This window comes from Triturus cristatus, chromosome 2_1, assembly GCF_964204655.1.
Source record: "Triturus cristatus chromosome 2_1, aTriCri1.1, whole genome shotgun sequence".
Taxonomy (NCBI): Eukaryota; Metazoa; Chordata; class Amphibia; order Caudata; family Salamandridae; genus Triturus; species Triturus cristatus.
In genome coordinates, this window is record NC_140581.1 from 367845534 (window position 1) to 367859254 (window position 13721).

Sequence of the window (13721 nt, forward strand, 5' to 3'; positions counted from 1 at the left end):
CCCGCCGATCTCACAAAATCCAGATCGGAACCAAAAAAGTCGGCGCCAAAGCCACCTTCGGACACTGAGGAACTTTTTCGACCAGATCCAAAGCAAAAACGGATTTACATAAATCCTAAAACTGGACATGTCACCGCGGTGCCGTACAAGAAAAGGAAGCTGGACACAACACCTCCTCCATCTCCTCCAAAGAAGGACTGTGCCACCTACCCATACGTCCTCCCTCCCCTACATTACCTCCTATCCTATCCCATCCCCCCCCCCCCCCCACCGCCTTCACCTCTACCATCTCCTTCTCACACACCACCTCCACAGGATGATCATGATTTAGGGGGAGGGGGAGACACGGATTTCTTTAATGATCCCACTGATCCTACTGATCCCTTTACACTCCCGGACACAGCACCAGTAGATGACTGGACTTACCCTATGCCTGATATGTCTGATCCCACTCCATACCCCTCAAAACCCTCCCCTCCTGATGACCATTTAGGGTTTGGTCAGCTTATAAACAGGGCGGCACTGTTTCATGGCGTCACCATGCACACCTACACACCTGAGGAAGATTTTCTCCACGACACCTTTGAGCAGTCACAAAAGACCGTTCACATTCTACCCATGATTAAGGGAGTGATAAAGCACGCCACTGAGGTTTTTAAAGACCCTGTTAGGGCCAGGGTTCTCAACCCCCAGATCAAAAAAAAATACAGACCGGCACCACAGGATCCTGCGTACATCAAAACGCAACTCCCCTTAGACTCTCTAGTCGTGTCAAATGCCAGAAAACGGGCGAACTCCCAAACAACCGGAGACACGCCGCCCCCAGACTAAGTCTAAACTCTTGGAGGCTTCCGGCAAAAGGGTTGCCGCACAAGCTGCTAACCACTGGCGTATTGCCAATACACAAGCCCTATTGGCTTGCTATGATAGGGCTCATTATGATCAACTAGAGGACCTTTTGCAGCACCTGCCTGATCAATACAAATCACAGGCCAATGACCTCATCCAAGAGGGTAAACTAATATCAAATGCCTCCATCAAATGTGCATTAGACGCAGCGGACACCGCCTCTAGGGCAGTCAACACAAGCGTATTGCTTAGACGCCACGCATGGCTACGCATTTCCGGCTTTAAGCCGGAAGTACAAACGACCATTCTTGCTCAACCCTTTAATCAGGAGAAACTATTCGGACCCGCAGTAGACACTGCATTGGAAAAAATGAAGAAAGATAATGAGACTGCCAAATCGATGGCAGCATTGCAGTCTACTCAACCCAGAGACTCCGTTCGTCGCTCCTTTTATAGAGGGGCTTCCAAAAATGTGGGAACAGGCACCTCTTTCACCTTCAAAACATCAGGTCAAACATCCCCTAACAGAGGATATTTTAGAGGAGGTTATCAGGGAAACAATACTAAAGGCCGAGGACGGGGCAACAACACCCGCACCTCTCCAGCCACTAAACAGTGACTTACCACCACTCCCCCCAGACCATTCCACTCCGGTCGGGGGAAGACTTCAACAGTTCCTACCTGTCTGGAATTCCATCACAACAGACAGGTGGGTAAGACAAATTATCCAGTCTGGCTACTGCCTCGAACTCATAAACACCCCCCCCAAACATACCACCCAAGCACTGTCCCATGACTTCTCACCACCTCACGCTCCTCAAACAGGAAATTCAGTCTTTGCTCCAAAATCACGCAATAGAACCTGTTCCACTACAACATCAGGGCACCGGAGTATATTCTCTATACTTCCTCATTCCCAAGAAGGACAAGACCTTCAGACCCATACTAGACCTCAGACTACTAAACCAGTACATACAGTCGGATCATTTCCACATGATCACTCTCTAACAGGTCCTTCCATTACTTCAACAAGGCGACTTCCTTGTCACATTAGACCTCAAGGATGCATATTTTCACATCCCTATGCATCCTGCTCACAGGAAGTATCTACGATTAGTCGTAGACGGTCAGCACTATCAGTTTACAGTTGTCCCATTTGGAGTAACAACCGCACCCAGGGTATTCACCAAATGCTTAGCAGTTGTGGCAGCATTTCTCCGGAGACAACAAATCCATGTCTTCCCCTATCTGGACGATTGGCTCATAAAAGCCAATACTCTCGACAAATGCGTTCTCCACACTCACCGCACTATTCAAACCCTACACAACTTGGGATTTACCATCAACTAAAATCTCAACTACAGCCCTCCCACGTACATGAATACCTGGGAGCCACCATAGATACATCCAAGGCCATAGCTTATCCCAGCACAGCCAGGATAGCCAACCTACAAAATCTCATCAAAAAATTTCAAACACAACACTCTTCCAGCGAGAGTGTTCATGCAACTCTTAGTCATGATGGCGTCATGCATCTCCATAGTACCCCACGCACGCCTTCAAATGCGCCCCTTACAGGAATGTCTAGCACAACAGTGGAAGCAGGCCCACGGACAACTTATCGATCTGGTGTTGGTGGACAGCCGCTCACTTCGTTCACTGAAGTGGTGGAACATCATCAACCTGTTCTTAGATCCTCTTCCACAAGTTGTGCTGACCACCGACGCATCTCTCACAGGGTGGGGAGCCCACCTCCTTCAACACACCACTCAGGGCAGGTGGACCACTCAACAAAAACAGCTCCACATCAATCACCTAGAACTTCTGGCGGTGTTCCTAGCGCTGAAATCCTTCCAAGTGCATCTAAAAAACAGAAATATCCTCATCCGCACGGACAACATGACCACAATGTATTACATACAGAAGCAGGGGGGGACACATTCTCTACAACTGTCCCAACTTGCACAACAAATCTGGAGATGGGCAATTCCCCAAAACATCTACCTGCTAGCAGAACACCTCCCAGGGGTTCAGAACCAGGTGGTCGACCTCCTAAGTCGCCACACACAGCAAATACGCAAATGGGAATTACACCCCAAAGTCCTACTCCCATTCTTCCAAAAGTGGGGACAAACAGACATAGACCTGTTCGCCTCACAAGAAAACGCAAAATGCCCAACCTTCGCCGCCAGGTTCCCGCACCCACGGTCAAAGGGCAATGCAATATGGATGAACTGGTCGGGCAGATTTGCGTACGCTTTTCCGCCTCTCCCACTCATTCCATTTGTGGTACGCAAACTGAAACAGTCGCTAACACTCATCCTAGTAGCTCCCACTTGGGCACGTCAACCCTGGTTCACCACACTTCTGGAACTATCGCTAGTTCCACATCAAAAACTACATCTCTCCCTGGATCTATTAACCCACAACCATGGAGAAATCAGACACCCAGATCCTCAAACACTGAACTTGGCAATATGGCTCCTGAAGTCTTAGAGTTCGGGTACCTTAACCTTCCTCCAGACTGTATGAATATCATAAAAGAAGCCAGAAGACCTACTACTAGGGCATGCTATGCTGCAAAATGGAAAAGATTTGCCATTTACTGCACTAACAATGACATCCAACCACTGGGTGCTTCCATCCAAAACATCATTTGTTATTTACTACACTTGCAAAGATGCAATTTAGCGTATTCCTCTATACGTCTACACCTAGCGGCATTAGCAGCCTACTTGCAAAATAGGCAACACCTGTCCCTCTTTAAGGTACCAGCCATTAAAGCATTTATGGAGGGTCTTAAAAGAATTATTCCTCCAAGGTTACCACCTTCCCCAGTGTGGAACCTTAATATTGTTCTAACAAGGTTCATGGGTCCCCCATTTGAACCAATGCACAAATGCGAACTGCAGTTCCTAACATGGAAAGTGGCTTTCCTTGTCGCAATCCCATCCCTGCGAAGAGTAAGTGAAATACAAGCCTTAACTCTTGAAGAACCCTTCCTACAACTACATCGTAACAAAGTGGTTCTTAGGACAAATCCTAAATTCCTCCCTAAAGTCATCTCCCCTTTCCATCTAAACCAGTCAGTCGAACTGCCAGTCTTCTTCCCTAATCCAGACTCAGTAGCTGAGAGGGCACTTCATACCTTAGATGTTAAAAGAGCCTTGCTTTATTACATCGACAGAACCAAACCTTTTCGAAAAGCCAAGCAACTGTTTGTTGCTTTCGCTCCACCACATAAAGGCAACCCTATTTCCAAATCGGGTATCGCCAGGTGGATAGTTAAATGCATCCAAATATGTTACCAGAAAGCTAAATGTACTCTTACAGTTCCCCCTAGGGCGCACTCCACGCGTAAAATAGGGGCTTCTATGGCATTCTTAGGGAACATCCCCTTAGACATTTGCAAAGCAGCCACATGGTCTACTACACACACGTTCACTAAGCACTACTGTGTCGATGTGCAATCCAAACAACAAGCTTCAGTAGGCCAAGCTGTCCTAAAAACTCTATTCCAAACTGCTGCAACGGATACAGGTGACCACCACTAAGGGAGACACTGCTATATAGTCTATCCTTAGTGTGTGATCTGCAGCTCATATGCCTCGAACGGAATATGCTACTTACCAGTATGCATCAGTTCTTGGCATGTAGAGCCACACACGCCCACTTGCCTCCCCGGGACCTGTATCTGTTCCAGCATTGTCTTAATTAGACACTACACATGGGCATCCTTTCTCTTTACTTCTTATACACTCCATTTCCCATCATGGCGAAAAACAATCTGAGGATGGAGTGGATGCCCATGCGCACTGTTGTCCAGAGGAGGAGTCTCCTATCTCGTGACCAAAGACTTCTTCCGAAAACAACAACAACCTGCAATCATCCGAGCCCAACACCAGATGGCGATCTTATCCTTAGTGAGTGGCTCTGCAGCTCTACATGCCAAGAACAGATGCATACTGGTAAGTAGCATATTCCTTCTTAAGGGCATTACTCGCCTCTTTCCTCCTATTCCTTTCGTAATGCCCCAGTGGGACTTGAATCTGGTTTTGACGTACCTTGTGTGCTCCTTTCAAGCTGTTACATAATTGCCCTCTCAGACTTTTGACTGTCAAAACTGCTTTTCTGATTACCATTACCTCTGTTCTCAGGGTGACTGAGCTTCAGGCTCTTTCTTCTAACCCTCCTTTCCTTGCTGTTCATCCGGACCAGGTTGTCCTCCGAACTCGACCTTCTTTCCTTCTCAAAGTGGTTACCTCTTTCCACATAGGAAAGACCATCACTTTGCCCACCTTCTTGCCGCCCCTGCACCCCTCCAAAGAGGAAGAGATAGTCCACTGTCTGGATCTAAAATGTGCATTATTTTTTCATCTGAATCGTTCACAACAATTCCGGGTGGATGGTCAACTGTTTGTTGGCTATGTTGGTGCCAAAAAGGTTGGGCCGTGCAAAAACTGACCATCTCTTCAGGAGTCGTTCTTTGCATTAAAATCTGTTATTCCTTGTTGAAAAAGGAGCCTCCGGTTGGGCTGTGCGCCTATTCCTCCAGGGCGACAGCAGCTACTACTGCTTTGGGACGTGAAGTCCCCCTCGGAGACATCTGCCAGGCAGCCATGTGCGCATCCCTGCACACGTTCACAAAACATCCCTGCCTGGATAGTCAAGTCCGGCGAGACGGCTTCTTTGGCCGTTCAGTTCTCCAGGACTTTCTGGTGTGAACTTGGTTCGCAGACCCACCTCCGGGGTTGTTATTGCCGGGGTATCTATTCTAAGGTAAGTAATCTATAGCTAATAGTCTCTTTCAGATGAACAAGTTATTTACATTTGGTAACGATAAATCTGTAAGAGACATATACTAGTCCGTATCAGGGCAGTATGGAGCCCGCACGGAGCCACAAAATGCCTCCTAGCTATGTGTTGGAGTTCTGGCTCAAAATTCTCTAGATCCAGTCTGGCACCTGAGGAGGTGTACTTGGGTGAGAAATCTGCAGTCAGTCTCCACCAGGAAGACAATTTCTGTAGGTACACTTACAAACCACAGATCCTCTTGGGCTGTAGTGGTCTCTGATGCAAGCCCTGATAATGGTCCAAGGACTTTACAGCAAGCTTCATCGCTGCCTCAAAATCCTGCATAGTGACTTGAGAGGCCGATATAGCCCCTTCGCTGCGGCAGAAATTCCGCCGCAGCGCTTGGGGGCGCGGGGGGGGCAGCGCTGTGGCGCGGTGCTCATGACGGAGCCACTCCGTCATGAGCCACGGTTGGGCTGTGCTCATGACTGAGTGGTTCCGTCATGACTCCGCCCACAGCGCTAATCGCCCGCACAGGCGGGGAATTAGCGCCGCGTGGGCTCCGTGGCTCATGACGGCGTGGTTCCGTCATGAGCACGGAACGAGTTAAAGGGTGGAAGCCAAATCTACTTCATTTGCCAAAGGCTAGTGGCTCAGCTTTGCATATTGGAACTGATGCTCCACCAGGTATACAGCTGATATTATTGAAGATGGAAACTGATGCTCTACGAGGTATGCAGCTGATGTTATATCACCAACTCCCCCCTCACCCCTCCTGCCAGGTCCGACTTGTGTGGAGCACACATCTTGCTAAGTAGGTGACTATCATGTTCCATCTGATCTTGATCTGGAAAGAAGTCCGTGTGGGACATCACTGCTGTGCCAGCTGCATTTCTTTGTAAACCACCCAGAGCTCTGTTTGACTGCTCCTGTTTATTGCTCTTGATTAAAATGTTCCCTATTTAATAAACTGACAATATATGCATTGTTCTGTCAGTCTTACCATCTTTATAATGACACTTCTGTGTGGTCCAGAAAAAGATGTTTTGTGCTGTGGGACTAAACTGGTGATGTAGAGAGAAGTCTTAATTGGGGAGGTCACCCATGCCCAGTACTGATTCTACAGTGCCGGTGCTTCTACTTACCTATTGGTATTGTTGGTCTTGTACCCAGGACTAGTGCTGTGAATAAACTGTAAGGCCACTTTCTGCACTCAACTAAACTTCAAAATAAATTAGTAAACGTGCATTAGACTTAGGAGTAACTTTTGATCAGGTGAATAGATTTGGAATGAGTGTCTTAGGGTATGTATCTTCGGTAGTATTGTTCTGCTAGAGAGGTAGCGTTAACTAAATGAATTAAAACAAACTTGAATATCTATGCAGGTACTCTCTTCCCTTCTGCCATTGTCCGTGCTTGCTTTATAACCAGACATGGTACCCAACACTTAATGCGCTAATGACAATAGTTTTTTGGAGGCAGACAAAGAGTTGATGCCCGACTTTAATACACCTTTTGCTTTTAAAAGTAGATTAATAATCAGTTATTGTGTCTAGTCAGGTTTCATTGTATTACAACTTTCTTGTTTCAGGAAACTGAAAAGGCCTTTAACTATAATGAAAGTTCCAATAAAGGTAAGATTTGTTTGCTGCAGTTCTTTTTTGATGTACAAGACTAACACACTAAGGTGACTTTTAACTATATTGCCTTAGTTTGTGCTTTAGTTTTTACTTGGAAAAGGAAGACTAACCGTTTATTATTATTTGGATATCTTGCTGCAGTCCTCACACCCCGATGTCTCAAACTTTCCTACTTCCCTTGCTTTTCGTGCTAGAGTATATTTTTTATGTGCATAACACACTAATGCATGGTTCATGATTGCATGTTGATTGATGCATCAACACATTTTGTATTTGCGATGGGGGAATTGGCAGAATTTCTTTAAATTATCTGTTCAGTTAGTCAAATTCAAGATGGCGTCTGTGTGAGAGGTCGCTGCAGAGCCTGCTCCTGAGACCTGGGACCTTGTAAGATGCCTAATATAGTACTACGCTGGTTGTCAACCTTTAATTTTAGTCTTTAATCTTCTATCGTCAACTCTAACTTCAACTGCCGGACCCTAAGACTCTTCAGATGGTGATTACGCTCAGTGTTTGCCAGGAGGACTGTGGCGCGGCAAGAAAAGTGAAAGTGAAATATAAGCGGACACCATTGCTTTTGCGGCACTCTTCTATCGTGTTTGATTGCGGCAGTAACTGTTGCAACATGAGCTTTGTGCAATAGACTTTTTGCTCTGGGAAAGAAGCTGAGGCCTGCCACGTAAGGGGGGGGAAAAAAAAAAAGACGCTATCACACGGCTTGTGCGGTAAAAATTTTCTAACTTTCTTACTATCGGTTATAACTTACCAGCTACCCCCCCGGTTCCCTGGACTTACTGCCTCGGTGCCGTAGCGCTAGCAGAGTTTGCTTGCTACGCATGGCTACGCATGGCTCCATAATGGAAAAGCGAGGAGCGAAGATGCGATGCGAAGCCGGGATGTGATGTAAGCTGGGGGGGGAGAAAATAGTTAGAAAAGAAAATCAAATGATATAAGGGATCTCTACCTGCTCTTCCGCTCAGCGTTGATTTGCTCTCCCTTCCATTTTGATCTGTAGTGAAGCTGCTTCTCCGTGATTTGTGTTAATTGCTTTTGCCTCTCTGCCTCTCTGCCAACTCCCGTGCTCCGCTCCGCTTACCGCTTGCTGCTGCTGCTGCTGACTGACATCATCTGTCATCTGCAGACACGACTGCGGGGGACATGTAGGCGGGAGATCGCGTCGTTGTCAAGGAGACGACGCCTTTAACCCAGAATGCCCGGGGGGGCCAAGAATAACAGAGGAAAAAAAAAAGAGGAGCACAGAACACTGCACAGTATACGCAGTACTGTTAGTAAATATAACGGAAATTACCATACAAACTTTGAACACAATCCTGGAGAAAGATATGGAAAAAGATAAAGAGAAAAACAATGATAGAACCAGTGACTTTGTTTCGCAAGATGAAACTCAAACTCAAAAACAGAATCAGACTGGGATAAAGAATGATACAACAACCGATACAAAAGCTAAAGCAAAGGCCCAGGCCCAGGTTCAAGGAGGTGAGGCTGATCAAGAAAAACTGGAAATACAAGAAAATTATGAAAGAGAAGAGAACTTAGAGGACCGGGACAGAGGAAATACCAAAGAGATCCTTAATTTACAAGGATCTCAGAAGATAAAAGAAATACAAAGACGACCCGAAACCAGGGGCTACAAAGCAATGGAAAATAACGACGAAAATAATGACGATGGCAAAATAAGAGATATCAAGTCTAATGGAAGAGATAGAAACATCGAGAATGGACAGATTGAACAGAAACGGAATAAGGAAGCTGAGAAATTAAAAAAGAAAGCCAAGGAAAAACAGAGAGTAAAAGAAATAGAAAAGGAAAAGGAATTGGCAAGTAGAGAGAATCTTGACCTATTGGAGAAAAAGGCCAAAAGACTACAGACTATCAAAAAATTAAAAGCTGTGGCTAATATAACTGGGCATTCAACAGGCTCCCAACCCAGAATTTCAAATATATTCAGCCCCGCAATTAAAGAAAGACAGCAGAACGGCCCTTATAATGAAACTGCATCAATCACAATGGATCAACAAGGATTACAAAATAGGACCATAACTGCTGTAGATGAGGTTTTAGTCCCGGTAGAACATCTAGAACAAGAAAATATGTGGAAAGTGAAAGGCAGCACTTCAGTAGAACTATCGAATATAAACCGAGCTACGAAGGGGTACGCTTCAGCAGAAGTTTCCGATGGCTCTGAATCTGAGATCTATGAGACAGGAATATCAATCTCCAGTGAATTCAGCAAATCCAGTGAAGAGAGTGATCTTGGCGAGAATCCCAGACAGGAGGAACTGGACAAAAAAGTACTTTTACCGACAGAAATTGGATCTAAAAATGCTCTACTATATGATTATATATCAACAAAGAAAACGGGGAGAAAAAGAAGCAAACATAAAAGGCACCCAAATATAATTCAGGATGAAACGACGGATCCTGGGAGCAATCCAGAACAAACCACAGTGAGAACCAAACTCTCACGCAAAAGTCCTCATCGTAAAATAAACGCAGAATCTGAAAGAAATAAGAATATTTTTGACAACCCGGATGACGATGAGCAGCTGAAGCATAGAGAACCTACACTGAGTGAAATCTTCGAATCAATTAAAAATTTTCATCAAGATGTAAAGAAAGATAGCCAAAGAAGCCATGTCGCTATTCAAAAATTGGAAGGAGCTATCAATAAAGTTGGAAATACATGTCAGTAAATCTCTGATAGAATGTGTTCGGTAGAAGTTCGTGCAGAAAACCTGGAATCAGACGTTGGCAGATTACAACTCCAAGCAAAGGAGCACGAGGGTATAATCAAAGACCTAATGACAAAGGTTGAAGACCAAGAAAATAGAACAAGAAGGAATAATCTTCGATTTCTTGGGATTCCCGAGGGCTCGGAAGGGAGTGATCCAAGAAACTTCATGATCAATTTACTAATCTTCTTTCCCGGAACTCAACTCCTGGGAAATGGATAAAGAAGTATGCCGAGCACATCGCTTTCCACTAACATTACCAAAACGGTCAGAGAAATCTCTAAAATATCCGAGAGCTTTCCTAGTCAACTTTGGAAATTTTTTGGTACGTGACACTATATATGACTTGGCTAGGCCAACGGCTCAAAGAGAATATAGGGGCTTTAAGTTTTTTGTAAGACCAGATTTTGCACACGCAACAGTTGAAAGACGATGGCGAATGCGACAGCTGTTTGCCCCTTTTGAAAAGCTTGGAGCAACGGTCTACCTGCAAAATCCGGCACGATTAAAAATAACATATAAAGGCACAACGAGGAGCTTCACAAGTGAGATTCAGGCGGAGGTCTATCTTAAGGAGGTTGAAGCAAGAATGAAACAAAACAATGGTAACTGAACAGAAGAAGACATTGAGTGCCGACAAACTATTAACTACTATTATTTGATATAAGGTTGACACTCAGTATGATCATATAGTATCAGGCCAGGTAGTAGGTCCAGGCGTGTGGAACACACGGCCATCAACAGCTGGGTGAGTCTAAACCCAGGATGCCTCAAAGGGTGGCAGGAGGGGGGGTGGTAAGAGGGGGGGGGAAGGGAGGGGGGGAAAGGGGGTTGGGTGGTGGATCTGGGGGGAGAAAATAAAAAACCGAAGAGAGTTCGTACTGTTAAAGGGATTTCGAATGAAGGAGGAAATTTGAAACAAAGGATGGGTTCTTATTATGAATTCAGGTATCCGGACAGGTTGATGTTATGGAAGTATTTAAAAATTGGCTATGCCGAAGCTAAGGATTGGATCTCTTAACATAGGAGGATTAAATGATTGGAAAAAGAGGGGGAAGCTTGAACAATATTTAAATATGATAAACTTAGATTTAATATGTCTACAAGAGACCCACTTACCTTGGAGCAAAAAACACTGGTTGAATTTTAAAGGCTATGAATTGTTGTCATGTACATCCCAGACTTCTATGATAAGAGGTGTGGCCATAATTGGCAAAGTGGGGTTAGGGGGGGCCAAAAGGTGTAAGGCGGACTCACTAGGAAGATGGGCAATATGCGAAATGAATTTAGGTTTCACTATTTGTACAGTATATGGATCCAACACAGACGAGCCACAAGTTTTTAGCCACATTGAAAATGAATTAATTGATTGGCATACCAACATAGTACTATGTGGAGACTTTAACATCTCTGCGAATTTTACGGATGGTAGTGCATACATAGGCAGGAAGCCAAGGGTGTTTAGAGCTATCATGTCAATGATGCAGTCACATGGCTTATACGATGTCTGGGGAAATTTACTGACTGGAGATCCAGGGTTTACTTATTATTCACATCCTTTTAATACATTTTCGAAATTGGATTATTTTATGATCTCGACTACCTTACTTAAGAGTGTTCAAATAAACAAGCTTCCCAAAATCATGTCAGATCACAACCCCCTAGTCTTAAATATGGTCATCAATAGATCATACAAGGTTCCTAGACCTTGGACATTTGATAAAAAATTATTAGCGGATGTCGACTACATCACTCATATGAAAATATGGTCCCAGTCCTTTTTTGACGCTAATAGGTATAGTGCATCAAGGGGAGTGGTGTGGGATAGCTTCAAGGCAGGAATAAGAGGAGAGACCATAAGCTATACCACCAACGTATGGAAAAAGGTTAATAGGGAAAGGGAAGCATTGACGGGAAAATTGAGTGAGGCAGAGACACAACATAGACCAGATTTAATTACAGGTGATCAATCTGTTGAGAGCCTACATAAAGTAAACTCCTTAAAAGCTGAGATCCAGAAACAATTAGCAAGAAAGGCGGCAGCATACTACCAGGCACAGAGATCATGCCTTTATGAAACTGGTGAGCAAGCAGGTAGAGCTCTTGCCTTGCGAATCAGGCAGGTTGCAAGTAAAAACATTGTGACACAAATTGAATATCAGGGCCAAATATACGACAAGCCTGGTGAAATTTTGGAGGGGTTTAGGAAATTTTACCAAGAACTATATCCGGAGGAAGCGGTTGGAGGGCACCCAAATATAAGATGGTTAGACATGGGTAGTAAGCTAAAATTAGGCCAGATCGAATTACTGGAACAAGATATCACATTGACGGAGGTATTGGAAGCTCTGCAAGATCTTGCAAGCGGAAAGGCGGCGGGCCCAGATGCCATACCGTTAGAGTTATATAAAAGTCTAAGGGAGGAAACAACACCACTGCTCTTAGATCTATTCAATGGTGTTATGAATACCGGAATAATACCTGAGTCTTGGCAAGAAACCAATATATTAATCTTTCACAAAAAAGGGAAACCAAAGACCAACCCGGGCTCCTACAGACCAATATCATTGATTAACAGTGATAACAAGCTATATGCCAAAATCATGGCCACTCCTATGGGAAGGATTATTGCGTCCTTGGTCTCCCCCTGGCAGCATGGATTTATCCCAGGAAGAGGAACCACAAACCATATTAGGAGAGCTATTACCTTATTTGACATCGGTGCTGCTAGGGGGGAGAGGGTCGCAATGATCCTCCTCGATGCAGAGAAGGCATTTGATCGCGTTAGATGGAGTTTTCTATGGAAGGTTATGGAGGCAAGGGGATTTGGCCCTAGATTTTTTCAAGCTATTCAGGCTATGTATTCATCACCTACGGCTAGAATTAAATCAATGGGGGAAAGATCAGATAGGATCAATATAACAAGGGGTACGAGACCGGGCTGCCCATGCTCTCCAATCTTGTTCGCGCTCTACATAGATCCTTTAATTACACAATTAATGAACAGTGCGATTATTAAACCAGTAATATCAAATGGGTTTCATACTAAAATTCTCGCTTATGCGGATGATTTAGCAGTCATTACAAAAGATCCAGAGCTAGCTATGAGGGAGGTAGTTAACATAACCGGTCAGTTTGGAGATGTGTCTGGCTACCGACTAAATGTTGATAAAACTCAGGTATTATGTTAAAAAAAAATAGCCAAGGTGGATGGAAGATATGTAGGATCTGTAGCTTATCTGGGTATAACAATAAATGCAGAACCAGGTAAAATAATTGACGATAATTACACCCCTCTTTTGAAATCTATGGAAACAGACCTAAAAAGAATGGACTCATTACAGCTGTCACTGATAGGGAGGGCTAACGTTATAAAAATGACAATGTTTCCTAAGGTGCTTTACAAATTAAGGTCAATCCCATTTAAAATTGATGAGAAAATTATTAGGAAGATTGAGGCCATTTTTTTTTGATAAACAAGTTTTATTGGAGATTTTGAAAAACACAGCAAAAGAAAACATTGCGCCTGACAAACCACCACTGTACAATCACACAGAGTGAAATCACGCCCCCCTCGCCCCCACCCGAAGCCCCGTCCCCCACCCCCACCCCCGAAGCGCCCAATCACGATACATTGCCCAACCACTTCCCCCATACCCTACGATATTTCTTAGGGCAGCCCCTC

The 13721-nt window shown here is 44.6% G+C and overlaps 1 protein-coding gene across 4 annotated transcripts in view; it reads left to right on the forward strand.

Moving 5' to 3' along the window:
- Nucleotides 1-13721, forward strand: part of DDX4 (DEAD-box helicase 4) — a 1682862-nt gene that overhangs the window by 153584 nt on the left and 1515557 nt on the right. For all 4 annotated transcript variants that reach the window (XM_085631316.1, XM_085631317.1, XM_085631319.1 and 1 more), the window contains exon 3: nucleotides 7235-7277. In XM_085631316.1, the coding sequence (XP_085487442.1) occupies nucleotides 7235-7277 (43 nt within the window). The remainder of the gene's footprint in view (nucleotides 1-7234; nucleotides 7278-13721) is intronic.